General features: G+C 30.9%; 1 protein-coding gene across 1 annotated transcript in view; it reads left to right on the top strand.

The window, feature by feature from the left end:
* Window positions 1-151: 151 nt before the first annotated feature.
* The window catches only part of LOC127700229 (sodium/hydrogen exchanger 8-like), a 78,839-nt gene continuing 62,025 nt past the window's right edge, over window positions 152-16,965 (top strand). The window contains exons 1-2 of the mRNA XM_052203652.1: window positions 152-443; window positions 15,029-15,192. Of these exons, the coding sequence (XP_052059612.1) occupies window positions 274-443; window positions 15,029-15,192 (334 nt within the window). The 5' untranslated portion in view covers window positions 152-273. The remainder of the gene's footprint in view (window positions 444-15,028; window positions 15,193-16,965) is intronic.

Below are 16,965 nucleotides of genomic sequence, written 5' to 3'. Positions count from 1 at the left end.
AACATAAATTTAAAACAAGAATTATAAATAAATATTGAATTAAAGCCTATAATATTTAAAAAGCATGTTTTCTTGCAGCATAGATTTTTTTGAAGGAATAATTTTTTTCTGGTTATTAGATGTTTAATGTTTTCCGAGTACACTTATTACTTCCGGCCAGTTTGTCAGTTAAAAACACAATCTCGAGAAAGGCATAATTGTTGTGTTTACATATTTATTTTGCTGTGATGGCCTTTGTTTCCATCATATAGACTAACAGAATAAGCAGGAAATATGAGATTTCAAGTGAAATTAGTTTTGGTAATTTTATTTTTTGGATTAACATGTTTACATGAAGTCGTTGATGCAGCTTCAGCCCCACCAAAGACACTGGCACCGCAACCAAAAGCTGGCCAGGCGGATAAAGATGAAATAGAAGATATTGAACTTCTTTTGAAAAACAGGTAACTTGCTAATCTGAAAGATAAGTTTCTTGGGAAGACAAATATGGTTTTTTTTCAGTTCCTACCTTTTCATTTTTACAGAACATGCAGAATGAAGTTGTAGACGTATAAGGCACCGGTTACAGGTGAGGTAGTTGGTAATTATTTTCCCAAATAGAGTTAATATGTCTAGATTTAGGGATAATTCAGAGGGCAGCCAAATTAACAAATCATTCTGGACACAGAATCCCAAAAAGATTACATAAATTAATACTGTCATAAACATTTAAAACAATACTACATGTACATTGTAACACTAAATTCCAGTACCTTTGATAGAATGAGTGAAGAAGGTAGATCTAAGGCTAATCTGCCTAAATGATGTTAGTAAACAATCAACTCTGACTCTAGCTGTGAAACTGTAACTCTTATATACATGCAGTGTATGGTCCTTATGATATTTATTTTGACAATTTGCGGATCATAAATGGCATAATTGACTTATTGTCAAAACATATATGTACATGTATCATAAGGACCATAAAAGTTATGGTTCCGCAGCTACTCTGACTCTTGCTGTGACGTACATATAATAACATAAGAATTGTGACAGTTGAAATGTGCAGGGAAATGCAAAAATGTGAAAGTTGTCTACAGCCCTTCCTAGAAACTCATTTCTGGAATCAGTTTTACTCTAAAATTATAACTTGAAGCAGGTTATTTTCCTTGTCTGGCAGTAGAATTCGGACTGCTTCTCTGCTATGAAGCTAAATGAAAAGATTTATAACAATTAGCAGTTTTTAATCCCTGTTGATTAAAAGATAATATTTGGTTTATAAAATATATAAATTTAGAATTTATTAGTCCCCTACCGACGAAGTCGAAGGGGACTTTAGGTTTGCACTCCGTCCGTCTGTCTGTCCATCTGTCAGTCCGGCAAATCAGTTTTCCAGACTTTTTTTCTTCATGCTTGAAGATATTGATTTGATATTTGGTGTATTGTTTTATCATGACAAGTTACAGGTCATGTTCAATTTTCACGATTTTAGCTTTTCTCCTTGTTCAGTTAAAGCCCTTTCTCTAGAATTAAATTTTTGACAAAATACTTATTAATTACTAGATTTCTGTTCAAAGGGAAATAACTCAATTTTTAAAAGATATTTAAAAGATATTTTTATTAATGATAAATGACATTTTGGATTTGTTCCCTTTTCTTTGGTAAATTGTTTGAAGAATTTAGTGGTAGGTTTGTTTGTTTTTGATTCTGTATACAAACTAATTTTCTGAATGCTATATATTAAAAATTTTTTTGGATGAAGTGAACTCTTTTATTTAGATAATAATCTATTTTTGATAAAGGATATATTTCATTTAAGAAATAATTCATGGAAGCCACAGATTTGTTGAAAATTTACACATGGCCTCAGCCATGATATCCAAATTTATCCTGAGTGTTAGAGAGGGATAAAATTAACGAATATCATCGCCCAGGCCAAGTGTAAATTCACTAAAATAATCAGTTTTCCACACTTTTTTTTGTCATTCTTGAAGATATTTATTTGATAATTAGTATATACATGTACATTTGTAGTTTTATTATGACAAGTTACAGATCAAGTTCGAATTTTGTTCCGGTCTGATGATTTTGTGCAGAGTTATGGTCTTTGGACATAAAAAAATCACTTGAATAATCAGTTTTCAACAGTTTTTTTCGTCATGATTGAAAATATTGACTTGATATTTTTATGTAGTTAGATACACCATGACAAGATATAGATCAAGTTAGAATTTCATTCCATTACAATGAATTTTTAACCGGTAGGGGACTATGTATTGCCATGCAATACTCTCAGAATGCTTGTTAATGGTATTTTGTTTTCTAACATACTTCTAAAATTGTCAAGCTGGAAATGTTTGTATGTTAAAGAAACACATTGTTTTTTTATCATAATTACTTCTCACTATTGCTGTGCACTGCAGCAAACCATTACATTTTGTACCTACAATGTATATCAGTATACTTCTCAAGAAGGTAAATAACTCATATTTAATTTTAATTTAAAAAGTCAGATTTGGGCTTTCAGAAGTGAGTTTCAGAAAAGTTCTATACACAGTCACATTGCTGTAAGTTAATTAGTTTATGTGATTCAACTAACATGACTAAGGCTTTGAGTTAATATTGTTGTACATGTTGTACATGTACATACCGATATGTCTGCATGATGATGGAATCAAGAGACTTTTATGTTTTCAGCATTTAACATGTTTAATCAGGATAATATATCTTTTGAATGTCATGTACGTACATGCAACCAATGTATACATGTACATGTATATTTAAATTTCATAAACAAATGATGATTGTCATGATTGTACTGAAATTTGAACATTGGTCTAACTCTTGATGGTGAATAACACCCCTGTATGCAAAGGCAAACAGTTAGCTCATTTGATGCACCTGTTGGATTTACATATATGTATCAATGCATGATAAGCATGATCTACAATTATGTTGTGTTCATAAATAATCCTGATACATTTTCCTTGTAATTACTGACATTCTAATTCAAAATATCTGTCTTTGGCAGGTCACTTAAGAGGCGGATTTAGGTGCCCCCCCCCCCTATTGTGGGAAAAATTTGGTTGATTATTTAAGGAATCACTGGAGCGGGCCCCCTCTTATGGCAAGCCCCCCCCTTATGAAATTTCTGGATCCGCCATTGCACTTTGAGGGTAAAAAATTGCCACCTTAGCTATAGCCTGAAATGAGATCTAGATCTATTGTTTAAGATCTAGACCAGGCACAATTTGTTTAATGTAGAACTACACTGACACATTAAACATAATATGAAGAAGGTGCTGCTAGATGAGCTCTGGAAGGTTATATTGGTTAAGCATTTCATTCTAATCGTCTTATTGCATGGAGAGGATGCCATACATGTATATATACTTTTTTGATAATTCGATATTCAAATTTGCTGAAAATTGTAAGTTCCTTAAATTGATGATGTTTTTCTAAAAATCCTGAAAAAAAGCAAAAACTAAAAAAATATGTTTTCTGCCACGTTGTTTGATATAGACGCAAATCAACCTTTCTACCATTCAAGTAAAGAATAAAGAATGATCATACAACTGATTATGGTTAGAGCCTAGAGGCCTTGACAAACAACAGTGGCCATGTGCAATACTACTAGAATCCCCAAAGAATAATTTAGAATCTTGTTTTTATTTTTCCTTTTTCTTAGACCAGGAAAGCCATTCATGACAGAAAAAAAACTAATGTTGTTATAAAAAAAAAGTGATAGCTGATGAATGGACAAGTGTGATGGCTGATTGATTGTTTGCCTGACACCAAGGGACGTATGTAAATGGTCTTGCGGAAATATAGCATACAATGTCCGCTTTGTGCAGAATGCAGTAAAACAAGAAATATGACTGCTGTTATTGAGTCTAACAAAACTTTCATGCCAAATAACGAAATATATTCACTGTCACAATATGATGCTGTCACATAAACAGATGCATAAGATTAGCCTAAGCAACTAATGTTTCTGGTCACCGAATGGACCCTCTTGTCTGTTTAGGCTAAATGTATAAGATTAAGCTTTTAAATGATTTAGATTATCAATAAATTAAATGTTTCTGTTGTGAAATAAAAGTATGTGTATGAGATACCAATTTCAGTCCTTGACTTGTATTTTAAGTTTTTTTTATGAAACAACATGAATTGCTGTTATTTCATAGAACATTTCACAGAAAATATGAAAACTTAAAAAAATAACAAATGACATGACCAACATCTAAAGTTAATTTAAACTTAAAGGGAAGGAAAACAACAAATGACCAACATTTAAAGAAAATTATATAACAAAAAGGGTATGACAATAATGAGACATCTCTTTTCATTGTTACAAAGAAATTATGAAGGTTTTTGTCGAGCCTGCGACTTTTGTCGCAGAAAGCTCGACATAGGGATAGTGATCCGGCGGCGGCGGCGGCGGCGGCGGCGGCGGCTACGGCGGCGGCGGCGTTAGCTAACTTCTTAAAAGCTTTATATTTTAGAAGGTGGAAGGTCTGGATGCTTCATACTTTGTATATGGATGCCTCATGTTACGAAGTTTCCGTCAGTCACATGTCCAATGTCCTTGACCTCATTTTCATGGTTCAGTGACTACTTGAAAAAAAAGTTAAGATTTTTTGTAATGTTAGATTCTCTCTTATTATAAGTAATAGGATAACTATATTTGGTATGTGCGTACCTTGCAAGGTCCTCATGCCCGTCAGACAGTTTTCACTTGACCTCGACCTCATTTCATGGATCAGTGAACAAGGTTAAGTTTTGGTGGTCAAGTCCATATCTCAGATACTATAAGCAATAGGTCTAGTATATTCCGCGTATGGAAGGACTGTAAGGTGTACATGTCCAACTGGCAGGTGTCATCCGACCTTGACCTCATTTTCATGGTTCAGTGGTTATAGTTAAGTTTTTGTGTTTTGGTCTGTTTTTCTTATACTGTATGCCATAGGTCTACTATATTTGGTGTATGGAATGATTGTAAGGTGTACATGTCTAGCGGGCAGGTGTCATCTGACCTTGACCTCATTTTCATGGTTCAGTGGTCAAAGTTAAGTTTTTGAGTTTTGGTCTTTTTTTCTAGTACTATATGCAATAGTTCAACTATATTTGGTGTATGGAAATATTTTATGATCTATTTGGCAGTCACACAGGTTTTATTTGACCTTGACCTCATTTTCAAGGTTCATTGCTCAGTGTTAAGTTTTTGTGTTTTGGTCTGTTTTTCTTAAACTATAAGCAATAGGTCAATTATATTTGTTGTATGGAAGAATTGGTAGCTGTACATGCCTGCCTAGCATGGTTCATCTGACCTTGACCTCATTTTCATGGTTCATTGGTCAATGTTTAGTTTTGGTGGTCAAGTCCATATCTCAGATACTATAAGCAATAGGTCTAGTATATTCGGTGTATGGAAGGACTGTAAGGTGTACATGTCCAACTGGCAGGTGTCATCTGACCTTGACCTCATTTTCATGGTTCAGTGGTTATAGTTAAGTTTTTGTGTTTTGGTCTGTTTTTCTTATACTGTATGCCATAGGTCTACTATATTTGGTGTATGGAATGATTGTAAGGTGTACATGTCTAGCGGGCAGGTGTCATCTGACCTTGACCTCATTTTCATGGTTCAGTGGTCAAAGTTAAGTTTTTTGAGTTTTGGTCCTTTTTTCTAATACTATATGCAATAGTTCAACTATATTTGGTGTATGGAAATATTTTATGATCTATTTGGCAGTCACACAGGTTTTATTTGACCTTGACCTCATTTTCAAGGTTCATTGCTCAGTGTTAAGTTTTTGTGTTTTGGTCTGTTTTTCTTAAACTATAAGCAATAGGTCAATTATATTTGTTGTATGGAAGAATTGGTAGCTGTACATGCCTGCCTAGCATGGTTCATCTGACCTTGACCTCATTTTCATGGTTCATTGGTCAATGTTTAGTTTACTTGGTTAATGTTAAGTTTATGTGACAGTTGTAATAAAGCTTTATATTTAGGACTTTCAACATAATATCAATGATTAGTAAAGAAGGCGAGACATTTCAGCGTGTGCACTCTTGTTTTTATTAATATAATTAACGATATTATTTTTCTGTACTTTATCCTTCCTTTTTACAAATTTGAAACCCAACAGTATCATTAGAAAGGTTTATTTTGATTTTTGTTTGTAAATAAAAATATGAAATTTATATATTTAACTATTTAAGTTGAAATGACATATTATATCTTTAACCCTATATCATTTTAATAGGCTTGGTTCCTTTTTAAAACTAGTCAATAGATCTGGGGACAGGGACGAGGGATTCTTGAAATATTTATTTGATACTTTTATATTGATATTGTTTTTGTTTATGTTTTGCCACATGCAAGATATATAGTGTAAATTAAGATATATAAGACAATAAAATTTGAAATTGAAAATTTATCACTTTTATAATACATTTGTACATGTTATACATGTTATACATGTTATATGCATGTTGTAAAAATGAAAAAGGGGATTTGAAAGAAAATCATACATGACTATATGTTTAAAAAAAAAAAAATGTGCCAGGTTCAATTGTTAATTAGGTTTCTTAAAAAGTGTAAGCAAATGTGGTATGTATATTTCATTTAGAGAAATATTGACCAATATTTATACAGTGTACTTATAACCTGATAAACTAACAGATGTGTGTTCACATGCTGTAATCTGATTATAAATATTTGTATAAAGGCCAAACAAAAAAGTGTTTAATTGTTTATCATATTTAGGGTTTCTTCTTAAAGTTAGAAAACAAAAGGTACAAATGTAGGTAGAAATCATTTTTTAAATGTTTTCTAAATTTTTTACTGGAAAAATGACTGGTAGCTGCAACTATGTCATAATTCACTTCTAAGGTGCCATTATAGTTTTGTTTAGGGTAGACATTTCTGACTTTTGAGACATAGAATATAGGATCGACAAATATTAATACCACTATTTGTTAAAATAAGCATGTCAAATTCCATTAACCTGAGATGAAACTTAAGGAATCAGTATAAAACCTAGAACACAAGAATGCATAATGTAGATTTGAATCTGACCATGCCTTCATGTTTAAGAAAATTTCCCCGACCTAATTACCATTCTTTATACTATCATTACTATAAACTTCCAAAATTTACTTTGACATATATGGTTAAATGGCAAGTTCTTATATTTTTGATAATTAAGGTAGAAAGAAAAGGTTACCCAAGAAAGGTTGAAGTTCTCATGATTATGTTAAGAACATTTTCATTGTAAAAGTCCCCATATGTACAATTCCAAAGTGAGAATTGGTGAATGATTCAGCAATCATCCCTGCTTGGCTGTATAGTACTGGTATATATTATTGAAGGTGATAAAATCATTAAAGTGCATGATGGGATACATTTATTTACTGCTGAACTACTAATATTTGACAAAGACATTGAAAGAAGAAAACAGACGGTTTCAAAATCATTTAACTAAGACATTCATTTACATCAATTCTAAAGTGGTTAATTGTTATTCCCTTTTATACTATTAGGCAAACGTTGCCTTTCCAGCCCCCTCTCCCCCTTTTCAAAATGCTTGATCAGCATCTGTATGTGACTTTTCCAAGTCAGGCATCAGCAGTCAGGCAATAACTCATTTAGGACAAAATAAGTGGCATTCATATCAAATTTGTGTATAGTTTATCAATTTGCTTTCATAAAATTTGTACATGACTATTAAGTCATGTTAATTATAATGTATAAAACATTAAATAAACATCAGGTGTTTCTAAGGTGATTTTAGTATATTTAGATGATTGACTTAGTCAATGTTGTGAACCTAATTACATCTATTTATATAAATACCAAGTAAGATTTATGTTGAAATTATAACTGCTATAATTTCTTCATTTTTTTAACAAAATTGTCCATTATGGTCATCTGAAATTAACTTTCAATTATCATGATTATTGTAGGGACTGATATGTTTCACTTTATAAATGACAGAACTTATTATGTTCATTATTTAGTAGAAAGTTTCACACTTGTCAGAGTGTATTATAATCATGATGATAAATGCTAGCTAATACATGTAGTTAACTCTATAGATACTGATGTTGTTGTTTTCTTAGTTCTACACATCTGTTAATTTCTATATTTAATCATTTGTTTATTATGTATTAAACAGATAATTTTTATTTTTGTTTTTCCTTTCTGGAAATTTGAACACCTTCCAGGAAAGGGATACAAATATTTTTTTATGGACAATAACATGAATAATTGCATCATTTAATTCATCCTGTTTAATGAAATTTATGAAGAGAAATAAATTATGTATCCTGGTGGTATACGTATAGTTCAACAACAAATGTTTTTGTTATGTTGGATTATTATTGTCATCGTAAGGCTTAATAAACTTGATAAACACATTATGTCATCATAAGACTTAAAGTTCAATTTGATAAACATGTGTATGTCATCATAAGACTTAAAGTTAAACTTGATAAACATGTGTATGTCATCATAAGACTTAAAGTTAAACTAGATATACATGTTTATGTCATCATAAGACTTAAAGTTCAATTTGATAAACATGTGTATGTCATCATAAGACTTAAAGTTCAATTTGAAAAACATGTGTCTGTCATCAAAAGACTTAAAGTTAAACTTGATAAACATGTGTATGTCATCATAAGACTTAAAGTTAAACTTGATAAACATGTGTATGTCATCATAAGACTTAAAGTTAAACTCGATATACATGTTTATGTCAATATAAGACTTAAAGTTCAATTTGATAAAACATGTGTCTGTCATCAAAAGACTTAAAGTTAAACTTGATAAACATGTGTATGTCATCATAAGACTTAAAGTTAAACTTGATAAACATGTGTATGTCATCATAAGACTTAAAGTTAAACTCGATATACATGTTTATGTCAATATAAGACTTAAAGTTCAATTTGATAAAACATGTTTATGTCATCATAAGACTTAAAGTTAAACTTGATAAACATGTGTATGTCATCATAAGACTTAAAGTTCAATTTGATAAAACATGTGTATGTCATCATAAGACTTAAAGTTAAACTTGATAAACATGTGTATGTCATCATAAGACTTAAAGTTAAACTTGATAAACATGTGTATGTCATCATAAGACTTAAAGTTCAATTTGATAAACATGTGTATGTCAGCATAAGACTTAAAGTTAAACTTGATAAACATGTGTATGTCATCATAAGACTTAAAGTTAAACTTGATAATCATGTGTATGTCATCATAAGACTTAAAGTTCAATTTGATAAAAATGTGTATGTCATCATAAGACTTAAAGTTAAACTTGATAAACATGTGTATGTCATCATAAGACTTAAAGTTCAATTTGATAAAACATGTGTATGTCATCATAAGACTTAAAGTTAAACTTGATAAACATGTGTATGTCATCATAAGACTTAAAGTTAAACTTGATAAACATGTGTATGTCATCATAAGACTTAAAGTTCAATTTGATAAACATGTGTATGTCAGCATAAGACTTAAAGTTAAACTTGATAAACATGTGTATGTCATCATAAGACTTAAAGTTAAACTTGATAAACATGTATATGTCATCATAAGACTTAAAGTTAAACTTGATAATCATGGTTTTGTCATCATAAGGCTTAAATTTCAACTGAATTATAGTGCTGATGAAACTAAATACACTAGTATATGGTAAAATAGATCTTTAACTAAGACATTCATATACATTTGTAAGTTAGGTTAATTAAAATAATTAATAATTGTTGCAATAAACTCATCATAAATACCAGAATTTAAATTTTATATGCCAGACAGGCGTTTGGTCTACTTAAGACTCATCAGTGACCTTGAATAAAGAGTGTAGGAAAAAAGTTCACAGATAAAAAGGCACAGAAAATAAAGTCACAATAATGACAACATAAAAAAAGTTAATTGGGTAAAATCAATTTTAAAATGTATTTTTTTATTGGTAAAGATTTTTCCATAGGATTTCATAAAAATGTTTAATAGTATTCCATTTCTTTTCCTCTTTTTTAAAACTTATATGGAACTTTTATTGTTAAAATTTTCAATGTATTTTTCTTATAAAGATTTTTAATTGGATTTCATTAAAAAGTTAAATAGCTTTTCATTTCTTTTCTATTACAAAAAGTTATATGGAACTTTTATTGGTAAGTAAATGAAAAAAACAAAACAAAACAAAAACAATTAACTTTTTTAAGACAGCATGTTTAATAACCATCTGTTGAATTGTTTAAAAAAAACCTTTGGCATTTACATGGACAGCATTTTGTTTATATACTTTTGGAAAGTTAATTCTATTGCAATAAACACAAACATTGAAGCAATTGATATTAACACTACATATATATATATATACCGGGGTAAGACACAAATTATTATGAAGTTTCAGATAATCTTCCTGTGAATTTTTTCCCTACATCATAGACATATAATTCATATTTATTGGTCATCCCACTGTCTGTATCACTCTGCTCAGCTCTTAATAAAATTGCATATCACAGCTTTGTGATGTCAAATACATTTACCGCGACATATCACCGACGTCATAATGAATGAACCAACGTTGATAAGTTTGGTTTGCTGGTGAAACATTTAAGAAAACACTTGTTTCTATTATGCAAAATACGCAAAATGACTGTTTTTCCTACAAATTTTGTGACCTTTTTTCTTATGACATTTTGTTTCCATATAACAGTGTAAATGTGAGTGGCAACAGTTGTAAGATGTTATGCATATTATGACTTATATGAACATAATGGGTTATCATACATTGTTCAGAAAACTGGTTGATATAAAATGCCCACAATTTTCCAAGAGGGGTGATACTGATTGTCCCTTATTCAAAGTGATACAGGTGATAGCATAATGTCATGGAAGCATTTTATTAGTAAATTTACTTCTCTTCAAATTTGATTTTAAGATAATTCTTCACAAGCTTTAGTATGCTCAAGAGAGTTAAAGGATAAGTCCTGTTTTCAATTTTTAAAGATGTTATGCACCTTAACAACTTAGAAAATTGGCAAAACAATTTTGCTAGCTTTTTATTTTTTGGTGAGGGTCATGCATGTTGCTGTCTCACTGATTAATACCTCAGATATCCTTTATCTCATAAAACCTTCCATTTTCAATATTGCAATGTATCTTTTGCTAAGTAACATTTCAAGTGAGTCCTGCAAAAAGAATTTTTATACAAACAAAATATTGAGGGTGGGATTATTTTTTTTTATTCCTGCCTTCAACAATGAATTAAACCCATACCTTATAATAAGCTATATTATATATCAAACAAGAAAACCAACTGCCTGATTTACGTACAAAACAATTAACCAAAAACCAATGTGATAATTACAGCAACTAACGACAACCACTGAATTACAGGCTCCTGACTTGGGACAGACACAATATGTGGCTGGGTTAAACATGTTTGCAATGCTCATTCTTCCCCTTACTGGGACATTTTTGCAACAGCACAACAGAAGAACATACTGTAAATATCAGTTAACCAGAACTTGATTTGACTCATCAGCTGGACAAAAAGCACAAAAAAACTATTATCAAAAAGACTGATTTTGTGTCATGGATGGATACCCCATATCCTTGGTTTTTCTATTCTATTAAAGACACAGTACTGATCTAAGAGTACTCACAGTTACTGAAAGCTGGTTCAAAGGCAATTATAACTAATAAATAAGTTACTTTGCATAGAAAATGATGATAATTAATTTATGAGAATATCTGTAATACATGTTTGATGTTGCAAGGTACTTAGATTCTTTCTGATTTATTCTTCAGAGAATATATGAATTTACAAATACTACAACGATTTGTCAAACTGGAAGATTATTTGAAATTTTTTAACTGCTTGACAAACATGTACATGAAATATTAAGGAAAATTGTACCATTAAATCTCGATTACTATCTGTTAATAAATAATATATTACATTCAGGTGATACAAACAGCTTTACATGTATTTTGTGGTTGTAAGATGTCCTGTAAAATATTAAATTCAGGATTTATCAAATATGTTTGGTTTGGTATGTTGCTTATATGGTAAGAACTGGATTTTTTTGTCAATTTCAAATCCAAAAATGTATCTAATAATAGTACATTGCTTTTCCTTATATGGAAAAAGATTCAAAAGTTTGTGATAATGTCCCCTATTTTATAACTGCTCCCTCCCCTCATTTAAGATGCTTAGGATGATGTTAAAATATGTCAAGTGATTTGAATGGCTATTCTTCATGTTCTTACATGAAAATGGACAAGAGTTAAAATGAAAAGTTTGAATTTTTTAAAACTATATGATACATCTATAGACAAAAGTTAAGTTTCATAGTACAAAGTAAAAAAACAGGCACACCAATTTGCTCATAACATGTTATTCCATGTACAATGATGTACATTTGATGTAAACTTAAATATGACATGTATGATGAATAATGTTTACCGGTAATGACTTTTTGTATTTTATTGATAGATAATTGACAGTTTATATATATTAATATGTCCACAAATTAAAGATAGCCATATGGTATATAATTGAATAAAAAAAATGTTAATTTATTCTCGATCTGCTGCCCTCACTAGTAGTACTCTCTTAAATAAACTTGCTAAAAAATTTATTGGTGGAATCTTGTTAAATCACATCTTCACTAGCCAAGGTTTACAATCCAGTCCCCTCCTCTCCTCTGGCCCCTCTGTAACGCTAGCGAAGATGGTTGAATCAGTAATAGTTGTCTTCTGTCATATCTTAATGTGTTTTCAATCATTTTGGGGAAGTTTAGGTTGATTGTATGCAGATCTTATAAAGTCTGTTACCGGTAAATCAATTCACTTCTTTTTTAGAATCAGGGTGAGCGAAACCTGACATGTTGTCTAGACTTCTTTCTATTGCTGAAGATTGTATGTTGTCTTCTAGATGACTTTTGGTTATTTATGTTGTCTGGTTAATGTCTCACTGACATATACTCCACAATTCTTTTTTATGGTTCATTTGGTCAATGTTAAGTGTTCGTGGTTTTGTCAGTGTTTCTCAGATACTATAAGCAACAAGTCATGCAACTATATTTGGTGTATGCAATAATTGTAAGGAGTACCTGTCTAGCTGGTAGGGTTCATCTTGTCTTGACCTCATTTTAATGGTTCATTGGTGAGCATTAAATTTTTGTGGTTATAAGGTTGATTTTATAATAATATTTGGTCCCTGAAACTTTATAAATAACAAAATTCTTCAATTCTTTTCAAGTAAGATCACAGTACTTGTATATATATAGAATAGATAGTTTTTTGTCGAGCCTGCGACTTTTGCATACCTTGCACAGTCCTCGTGCCTGTCAAACAGTTTTCTCTTGACCTCGACCTCATTTCATGGATCAGTGGTTAGCTGGTTAGAGTTAAGTTTTTGTGTTTTGGTCTATTTTTCTAATACTATATTATGCAATAGGTAGCTATATTTGGTGTATGGAAATAATTTATGATGTACATGTAAGTCTGGCAGGTTTTATTCGACCTTGACCTCATTTTCAGGGTTCATTGCTCAATGTTAAGTTTTTGTGTTTTGGTCTGTTTTTCTTAAACTATAAGCAATAGGTAAACTATGTTTGGTGTATAGAATGACTGTAATGTTTATATGTCTGTCTGGCAGGTATCATCTGACCTTGACCTCATTTTCATGGTTCATTGGTCAATGATAAGTTTTTGAGGTTAAGTTTGTTTCTTAGACATGTTAGATACTATATTTGATACATCAACTATATTTGATCTATATATATGGAATAATTGTAAAGTGTACATGCCTGTCTGGCAGGGTTCATCTTACCTTGACCTCATATTCATGGTTCATTGGTCAATATAAAAATTTCATGGTTTGGTCTGCTTCTTGTATACTTTAACCAATTGGTCCATACATTTTTTTTTTAGGTCAACTATATTCAATGTATGGAATGATTGTAAGGTGTACATGTATTTCTGTCTTGGTTTATCTGACCTTGACCTCATTTTCTTGGATCATGATAAGTTAATGTGATACTTGAAGTAAAACTTTATATTTGGGGCTATCAACATAAAATCAATGGTAGTCAAGCAGGCAAGACATTTCAGTGTGTGCACTCTTGTGGTAAATTTAGATAAAGGGTGAATTTTTAGATGAATTTTACACATTGTGTATTATAAGACTAAGGTTTCTCTTTTGTTAAATTAATGGCATATCATCAGGTTTAAAGCTGTTTTGCAGTTTTGAAAGTAATACGAATAATTTTGAAATCTTGGAAAACTAACAATTTCATGTAAATTCTTTTCTATATTGGTTTCTGAAAGAATATGAAGGATCTTTAAATGATATACATAAATGGATGGATCGATCTGTCATAGAGTTGTCACTTGTTTAGACGTACTTATTTCTGTGACTGCATCTTACGATCCTTTAGGACAGATAATTTAGCTTATCTGCAATCAATTCCATCTGAATGTCTAATATTATCATGTACTGTGTTACAACTCTTATATTCTACTGACGAGGAAAGGTAACACTAGGCCACCGAAAGCTGAATTTTTAGTTCAGTCTAGGTGGCTGAGTGGTCTAGAGCGCTGGACACAGTGCATTTTGCAGTGCAGGCGGTGTTGTCTCGATATCTCAATAGCATGAGTTCGAATCCTAGCAAGGGAAGAACAAAAATTTGCTTTTGCAAATTTGCAGATTTAACATTGTTGTGCTGATATTTAGAGTAATAATGAATATAATATGTGTTTTCAGCCCTGTATCACCTTCACTGGTGATCCAATGGATGGATCTGTCATAGAGTTGTCACTTGTTAAGACGTACTCACATATATATATATATATATACCGGGAATGTTAAACGTAGTAGCTTTCATATGGAAAATACAAGCTGTTGTCTAATTGAAATTGAAAATTGAAATCCCAATTGGAATTTTGAAACAATAATTTCATTGATACAATGTGAATTAGAATCATTTATTTATTATTATATAATATATTTTGTAGTACATTTCTAAATGGAACAGAGACCAACACCACCACCACCTCTACGACTCTGGCACCTACCAAGGCTCCCACAAAACCAGTGGGACCAGAGCTTCCAGAAAAAGGGGCTGCAGAACAGGAACACCATAGTAGTATGACCATATTTTTCATCCTTTTGGTAGTAGGTAGGTTCTACTGGTAATGTTATAAAGTTATCTCCTTTTCCAAGATAAACCAGATAATCCCTTTGGGTGCAAACAACAGTTTTAAAAGTTTGTGGGTGTATAAAGTTATGAAGTTGTCAGCTTTGTAGTTGTCGTTCTCGTAGTTTGAAGACATATGATTTCCAGACCATATCTTGAGATCAAGTGTATGCATATGGATCTTTATGAAATTGAACCACAAAGTTCCATGCATACTACAAAAGGAAGATTGTGATTGATTTTTGGGCCCCGTTTTCGAATTGGTCCACATTGAGGTCCAAAGGGTCCAAAATTAGTCTTTGTTTGAATTTATCAAAAATTGAATTATTGGGGTTCTTTGATATGCTGAATATAACTGTGTATTTAGTTTTTAAATTTTTGTTTAAAACAAGTCTGAAATCTTTAGCAAACTAAATTAGTTACTTATCGGAAATAAATTTTAGAATAATCTATTGTGGCATGCAGGTCTGATGCCCAAGAATTCCCCATGTCATAACAGATTTTTTCATTAAGAATGATTAAGATGAAATGAAAAGTCATATATTTATGATACATGTACAATATAATTGAGTCCAAGTCAGTTGTTTTATAAGATTGCAAGAAATTTGTATACTGTGAATTCAGTAATCAGTTGAATGTTTTTATTTATGCAAACAAAAAATGCAAACTTAAAAAAACATCTGCTATGAATAAAAATTTCTATTAAAACTTGATTATTTAGTAATTAATCCCCTACCGACAAAGTTGAAGGGGACTTTAGGTTTGCACTCGGTACGTCTGTCTGTCCATCAGTCAGTCCGCAAATCAGTTTTCCACACTTTTTTTTCTTCATGCTTGGAGATATTGATTTTATATTTGGTGTATTGTTTTATCATGACAAATTACAGATCAAGTTTGAATTTTGTTCCAGTCTGATAATTTTGTGCAGAGTGATGGTCCTTGGACTTACAAAATTCACTCAAATAATCAAGTTTTCCACACTTTTTTTCTTCATGCTTGGATATATTGATTTGATAATTGGTGTATGGTTTTATCATGACAAGTTACAGATCAAGTTCGAATTTTGTTCCGGTCTGATGATTTTGTACAGAGTTATAGTCCTTGGACTTAGAAAATTCACTCAAATAATCAGTTTTCTGCACTTTTTTTCATCATGCTTGAAGATATTGATTTGATAATTGGTATATAGTTTTATCATGACAAGTTACAGATCAAGTTCAGATTTTGTTCCAGTCTGATGATTTTGTGCAGAGTAATGATCCTTGGACTTAGAAAATTCACTTTTAAAAATAATCAGTTTTCAACACTTTTTTTCGTCATGCTGGAAGATTTTGACTTGATATTTAGTATATAGTTTACAACATGGCAAGTTAAAGATCAAGTTAACATTTTGTTCCAATGCAATGAATTTTTAACCTGTAGGGGACTATGTATTGCCATGCAATACTCTCAGAATGCTTGTTTTGCATAAGCTTTAATGTAGTGAATGCATTGTTTTTGATAACTTGCATTAATAAATTTTTTGATAAAATTCTGACTATAGTATGTAAAAATAATAATTATTTCTGTTTATGATTGAACACCTGTGTCATTGTCACATGTTACTAGTTGTTCATATTAACCTTTCATCAGTAAAAAATACAAAATCATCCATATTTATCAATGATGATTTCTGATTATAACTATTAGAAATTATCAATACAATCATTAAAGGATTTTTGTAGTTCATAGAGTCAAATTTTCTAGTTCAGAATA

The sequence above is a fragment of the Mytilus californianus genome, unplaced genomic scaffold, assembly GCF_021869535.1.
Source record: "Mytilus californianus isolate M0D057914Y unplaced genomic scaffold, xbMytCali1.0.p SCAF_5, whole genome shotgun sequence".
Lineage (NCBI taxonomy): Eukaryota > Metazoa > Mollusca > Bivalvia > Mytilida > Mytilidae > Mytilus > Mytilus californianus.
Note: the sequence above shows the minus strand (reverse complement) of the source record. Positions and strands in the feature narration are given on the sequence as shown.